We start from the raw sequence: 7279 nt of genomic DNA, 5'->3' as shown, positions 1-7279 counted from the left end.
TGCCTAGGAACTAGGACCCACTAACACTTATTCCTAGAAGATATCCTGTCAAAGTCCAGTCAGCAATAAATGCAAACCTTTCGCTTCTCCCATTTACTTCTTCCCAAAAAACAATCTTTTCTTTTTAATGCCCAATAAATTTCTCAGAAGCAAAACGGCAACAAGTTAAGCTTGGGGGTTGGGACATAGGTCAAAAAAGGTATAACGACGGTCAATGTTAACCTTAACTTGCCACCGATCAAAGCAAGTCAAGCTTGGGGGCTGTGATCCATACCTACAAAGTCGGACCGCCGTTATACCTCGGAAAAACCACGTTTAACAAACAGAACGCGAAATAACAGGTCAAACCCCTAGACGTTCATCCTCAAAAGATAAAAACACGTCACTAAGCCCGGATACGAAGCTGAGAATCTCGAAGCCACCAACGTATCCCTCACCTTATATAGCGCGGCACAGATAGCTTCAACACAGGCACTCACTGCTCATCACTAAAATCACCCTCAATTCTCTCAAACAGGAAGTTCGCTATTTACTTTCATCGTTCTTAATTTACTCCCGAGCATAAACTGACTTAAGTTTCGGAATCCTTTTGCAGGTACCTTCCACTACTCGGATGGGGCTCGTATCGGGAGCGAGGGACCTGACGAGGAGAGACGCACAGGAATCCTTGCGGTAGCCTCCGACCAATACCTCGGCTCGAGCTTCAGGCTGAAACATATATATATATATATATATATATATATATATATATATATATATATATATATATATATATATATATATATATATGATGGCATCAACATGATAGCATCATAGAATTATTCATTTTTTTTTGGTTAGTTAAATATTTACTAAATTTTAATAAAAATACTATCCAAAATGTTTTCTTAATAAAAGTACAGTAACGAGTAGTTAATAATTACTAATTCGGCTGTGCAAATGGAAACGGATATGTAATTGCAAGCAAAGGTATCCGACCCGGTTAGGGGAAAAAATAATGGAAGGTTTTATCGGATTAGGTGACAGTGGATTCTCATTTTCAGATTAACATCTTCAACTTCTTCAACCTCGTCCCGTCCCTCCATTGCATAATCATGCATTCAACTCATGTTGTTGCTCAACTATATTTAAATCTTTAAACCCTAATTTCATAAACCCTTTTTGCTGTTCCATTCATCCATTTATGAATTTGCCAGAACCATGATCATTCTCTCCCCACCCAACAAGCCCTTCTCCACCTACCATGGAACCTGGAATCCATTGCTCTCCAACCATCGCAATAGGAACCTTCCAAAGCAGTTTCTCCTCCGTAGGTCGCTCACAGTGCAGTGTAAATCCAATTCCAACTCCTCTAAGATCAGCGGTGCCAGCTCCGACGATTTTGTGAGCAGAGTTTTGAAGGAGAACCCAAGCCAAGTGCAACCCAAGTACCTAGTTGGTGACAAGTTCGTTACTTTGAAAGAAAAAGAGAATTTGGGTAGAAAGTTCAATGTGGGTATCTTTGATGTGTTGTCCAAGAGGTTGCAGAGCTTGAAGCATCAGAAAAAAGGTGAGGGAACTGAGAATGAGGCTCAAAATCAAGCCTTGGAAGAGAAAGATTCCGTGCACTTGAGAGACTTGCTTAAGGAGTATAGAGGGAAGCTTTATGTGCCTGAGCAAGTTTTTGGCCCTGAGTTGTCAGAAGAGGAAGAGTTCAATAAAAATGTGCAGTCTTTGCCCAGAATTAGCATTGAAGATTTTCAGAAAGCTATGAGTAAAGACAAGGTTAAGTCAATAACTTCAAAGGGAGATACGGCTCAGTTCTTGAGCAGTGGTTATAGGGACTACATTGTGGAGTTGAAGGAAATTCCTGGTGATAAACGCTTGCACATAACCAAATGGTAAAAAGAGAATTGAATTCTTGGCTCGTTTATGCGCATTGTTGTTTGCAGTGCAGTTGCACTGAGAGTTTATATGTTGCAATTTCGTAGGGTTCTTAAACTGGAGAATAGTGAAGCTGAAGAGATCTTGGAGGGCTACACTGGACCACGATATGAGATAGAGAGGCATAATACGGTTGTTCATCTTTATGTCTTAAATATTTTGAAAATTTAATTATATTATGACATATTATGCATTCAGATTTCAGAGTTTAAATCATTCAGCATTCTCCATCGATGTGATGCTTTTGTGGGTGACCATATTTTATTGTTCTTATTGCAGTCTTGGGTAGGAAAAATACCTGAGTACCCACATCCTGTTGCATCTTCCATATCTAGCAGAATGATGGCTGAACTTGCTGTGGTGACATTTTTAGTCAGTGTTGCAGCAGTTCTAGTTAGTGGCTTCCTTGCAGCAGCAGTATTTGCTGCTAGCACTTTTGTATTCTTGGCTTGTTTCTACGTCGCATGGCCTATTGCACAACCGTTTGTCAAGCTTTTCTTTGGAATTGCTTTTGCAATTTTGGAGAAGATTGGGGATGCCATTGTTGATTTTTTTGCTGATGGTGGCATTTTCTCCAAGTTTTATGAGATTTACACTTTCGGTGGCATATCTGCCAGCCTCGATGCTTTGAAACCAATCCTGATTGTTGTTTTGACTATGGTCCTTCTTGTTCGTTTCACCCTTTCAAGAAGGCCTAAGAACTTCAGGAAGTGGGTAAGTGGCCAAGTGTTTCAACGACGTAGTTATTGATGAACTATTGTGCCTATTTTGTTCTGTGGATATGCTTAATAAGCTTTTTCTGAGTTTTTTTCTTTAATATGCAGGATCTTTGGCAGGGAATAGACTTCTCAAGATCAAAAGCTGAAGCTCGTGTTGATGTGTGTTGAAACCTGTTTCATTGTTCACTGTTATTAAAATAGTGTTTTATTAATTTATTATTATAGCTTTGGGAAAACATATTTTCAGGGTTCAACTGGAGTTAAGTTTTGTGATGTGGCTGGAATTGATGAAGCAGTAGAGGAACTTCAAGAGGTAATTCATTAACTCTTTCATTCTTAGAAAATATTTATGTTATGTACATTGTACAATTAGGTATATACAACAACAACAACAACAAAGCCTTGTACCACTAAGTGGGGTCGGCTACAATTAGGTATATAATTCATATTAATTTAAAACCTTCAGTGACCGTGTCCCCAGTAATTTGTTCCTTCTTCTTCTCCCTCCCTTCTCTCTTGTATTTCTAAGTGTTTATGATAAGAAACTATGGTGTCATTTCATTGATGTAACCATCCCCATCTAGTGGAAAGATACTTGGTGGTTGTTGATGAATTCTTTTCTTATGTCTCATTTTGTCGTTTCTGCTTATTGTATTTTAATGCATGTAAACTTATAAGGACTAAAGGTTATTCATGGATTGTTTAGTTGGTGAGATATCTAAAAAATCCTGAGCTATTTGATAAGATGGGAATCAAGCCTCCACATGGTGTTCTTCTGGAGGGCCCTCCTGGATGTGGCAAGGTCAGGTTGCTCTCTCCAGCTATGCTAGATGTAAGAGTCTGTTTGAAACTGTGTATCTTATGTAATCATGCATTTGCAGACCTTGGTAGCCAAAGCTATAGCTGGTGAAGCTGGTGTACCATTTTACCAGATGGCTGGATCAGAATTTGTGGAAGTCTTAGTTGGTGTTGGCTCTGCACGAATTAGGGATTTATTTAAAAGAGCCAAGGTAATTTCAACTTCTATTTTATCTGGATTTCATTGTAAAATAATGCATACCAAGTATAGCTTCTTCTATTTTTTTAAAAGATGGTGTACATTGTAGTGTTTCATGTTTCTATTTCTTTGGAGAACTGGTGGTGTCAGGTACTCAATTTTATTTTCAGGTAAATAAGCCATCAGTTATATTCATAGATGAAATTGATGCACTGGCAACAAGGTATGGCCATCTATGTGTGGAAAGTTTTGACTTATTTGATTATCTATGGCTTGTTTACGTTTAGCAGAGAACATCTTTAGAATGCTAACATTTTTCAGCCTTTAGCCAAGTAGAGTAAATAGTTTAAGTTTAACTTTATAAAGCAATCGGTCACTATGAGCAATCGGTCACTGTTGATCAATTGGAGCTTGCACTACCGTTTTGATATTCTATTATATAGTGAATATCAGTTCCTGTCATAGTGATATTGCGTGGTTTACATCTGTTGTCAACTTTTAGTCCACTAAACTTCCACCCTGCTTGATTGTGAACTGTGTTTGATTAGGCGTCAAGGAATTTTCAAAGAGTCCTCAGATCAACTTTATAATGCGGCTACCCAGGAAAGAGAAACTACGTTAAACCAATTGTTGATAGAGCTTGATGGTTTTGATACTGGAAAGGGTGTCATATTTCTAGCTGCCACAAATCGTAAGGATTTGTTGGATCCTGCACTTCTTCGTCCAGGTCGCTTTGATCGCAAGGTTTCATTCTGTGCCTGAGTTATTGGATGTCCTTCTCAGTTATTCTAAGTATGTTTGTCTTAACAAAAAACAAAAAGGTGGTAAATGGAGAATCAATTGAATGCTCTTTTTAAAAATACAACCTTCGGGTGCAAACAATGATTATCCTGTGCACCACGGTGACTACTTTTCTTTGATTATATTTGTTGTGGTTTATGAAGTTCTCTCAACGGTAATTTTCTGTTGATGGCCACTAAAGTTTTCTCCTGTAGATCAGGATTCGCCCTCCGGGTGCGAAAGGAAGACTTGATATTTTGAAAATTCATGCTAGCAAAGTAAAAATGTCAGATTCTGTCGATTTATCCAGCTATGCGCAGAACCTACCAGGTAAGTTTACATTTTACACAGATTGAATATTTGGTTTCAATCTCTGAGGACAAATCTCAATGTTCAGGATGGACTGGAGCAAAATTGGCACAACTGGTCCAAGAGGCTGCTCTTGTGGCTGTCAGGAAACGGCATAACTCCATTCTTCAGTCAGATATGGATGATGCAGTTGATAGACTTACAGTAGGACCTAAACGTGTTGGAATAGAGTTGGGATACCAAGGACAATGTCGTAGAGCTACTACTGAAGTGGGAGTTGCATTGACTTCTCATCTGCTCCGGCGACATGAGAATGCAATAGTTGAATGCTGTGATCGCATCTCAATAGTACCTCGTGGTCAGGTCCTTGTTCAGCTTCCTTAACTGTATCATTCACTACTATCTTGTGGAAACATTTTCAGTCTTTCCTAACATATGCTTGAAAAATTACTTAGTAATAAACATATGCGTGCTTGTCTGGCAGACATTATCTCAGTTGGTATTTCATCGACTTGACGACGAAGCATATATGTTTGAACGTGAGCCTCAGCTGCTGCATCGCCTTCAGGTATGGGCTCTGGTTGGATGTTTCCCTTTTCCCTCCATTTGTATTATGGTTCAGTTTCAGATCTGTCTTTGATGTACAGGTTTTGCTCGGAGGTAGAGCTGCTGAGGAGGTCATCTATGGACGTGACACATCGAAAGCCTCAGTTGACTACCTTGCAAGTGCATCCTGGCTTGCTCGCAAAATATTAACTATGTTGGCAACTCGGCATTACTACTTGTATTTTATGCATTCCGTTTTGTTCTTATGTTGTTTTGTTTTATCAATGCATTTGCCCTTGTTACTTGCAGATGGAATTTGGAGAATCCAATGGTAATACACGGAGAACCGCCTCCTTGGAGGAAGAGCGCTAGATTTGTCGGCCCTAGGCTGGATTTCGAGGGGTCTCTCTATGACGACTACAACTTGATTGAACCCCCGCTAAATTTTAAGCTGGACGATGAAGTTGCAGAGAGGACTGAAGAGCTGATACGTAAAATGTATGGAAAGACGGTGTCTCTCCTTCGAAGCCATCATGCGGCTTTGCTCAAAGCTATAAAGGTATGCATGCGGAAAGTGTTTCTTTTCTTTAGAATTGAAAATTATTACAAGTTTGATCAATACCCAAAAAGTGCAATACAATACAATCCAATCCAATTAGCATTAGATGCTCCTTGCTTGCTTCTATTTCATGAATTGGTGTCGCAGGTTCTTCTCAACCAGAAGGAGATCAGTGGTGAAGAACTAGACTTCATTTTGAACAATTACCCCCCACAAACACCAGTTCGCGTTCTGGAGGAGGAAGATGATCCTGGCTACCTTCCTTTCCCCAAAGAACAAGTTCATGATTTGGAGTTCGCCTTACAATCTCAGTCAAAGGAGGAAGCCATATGAAACCTTTATTTATAGCTGGGAATTTGTTAGTGGCCAATCAGTGCTTGTACGTCATGTAATTGGAATAAGCACATTTCACTAGTAACGTCTTCATATAGGACCCTTTCTTCTCCTTTTCTCTCTTCTTCTCTCTCATCCCTTGTTTTTTATTTGGATTAAGTTAAATTTTTGAAATATTCTCTTTTTGACGAAATTTATATAAAGCAAATACTGTTGTTATAAAATGATATAATATTCTGTGTATGCCATTTAAAGAAAATCTTAGATTAAGAGAAAAAAAAAAGATTCTAAAAAAAGTCAACTTTTACTAGAAATTTGGAATACTTGTTTTATTTTTATTTGATAGTAGAAAAATGGCAAAATCTTGGCTAGTAAATGATTTTGTAGCAGAGTTTCCACGTATTTAAAGTCACGTATTTAAAGTAAGGTCAAAAGTTTGGGAATTTTTTTTTAAATTAAATAAATATAGTATTTAGGAAAATAAATAAACGTTGAAGTAATTATAAAAATATATCGTCAATCACATTTCGGATGCTGAGGGTGTTTGTCAAAAATGAGCACATATTGGATGCATAGACCTCGTTTTGTGATAGGACGTCTGCGAGTCATATTTCAGATGCAACCGTAACGTGAACATGCGCTGATATCGAATATTGAGCATCTGAGATACGCGCGTTTTGTGATTGGGTCAGTGCATCTGAGATAAACGGAGCTTTCTAATTCCCCCTCAACATCCGAGATATAGTCAAGTGTATAATTAGGGTCTTAGCACCCGGGATATGAGTATTATAGTATAGATGTCTCTGCACTCAAGATATGTTATAGAATAAGTCAATTTATACAGACCATCCCAATACCTCCTCTCACACAATTCAGAAACTGTTCTTCTCTTTCTCTTCTTTCAGTTTTGTTCTGATGGAAAATAATCAATTTTTCTTTGTGGTGGTTTATCCCAATGGCATAGTCAGACACTGTGATGAAGGAGTAATTTTTGAGTCTGACAAGACTGTCATGTTGCGCACTTACCGGGTTGATAGCCTGGATGCGCTAAAGACAGTCAGTGCATCGATACGATGACGCAAACTCTAGATCCTGCCATCATGACGATCTCTG

General features: G+C 38.6%; 1 protein-coding gene across 1 annotated transcript; it reads left to right on the top strand.

Moving 5' to 3' along the window:
• Positions 1-872: 872 nt before the first annotated feature.
• On the top strand, positions 873-6390 carry LOC112732417 (probable inactive ATP-dependent zinc metalloprotease FTSHI 1, chloroplastic). The gene is made up of 15 exons (XM_025781136.3): positions 873-1880; positions 1971-2055; positions 2203-2637; positions 2748-2801; positions 2890-2955; positions 3349-3444; positions 3524-3652; positions 3810-3862; positions 4188-4383; positions 4635-4749; positions 4817-5091; positions 5213-5296; positions 5376-5488; positions 5584-5833; positions 5981-6390. The coding sequence occupies exons 1-15, from the start codon at positions 1201-1203 to the stop codon at positions 6164-6166; spliced, it is 2817 nt and encodes a 938-aa protein (XP_025636921.1). The 5' UTR covers positions 873-1200; the 3' UTR covers positions 6167-6390.
• Positions 6391-7279: the final 889 nt, after the last annotated feature.

Source organism: Arachis hypogaea, chromosome 13 (genome assembly GCF_003086295.3).
Source record: "Arachis hypogaea cultivar Tifrunner chromosome 13, arahy.Tifrunner.gnm2.J5K5, whole genome shotgun sequence".
NCBI classification, from domain to species: domain Eukaryota; kingdom Viridiplantae; phylum Streptophyta; class Magnoliopsida; order Fabales; family Fabaceae; genus Arachis; species Arachis hypogaea.
The sequence above is the reverse complement of the archived record's forward strand: the minus strand, read 5'-3'. Positions and strand labels throughout refer to the sequence as shown.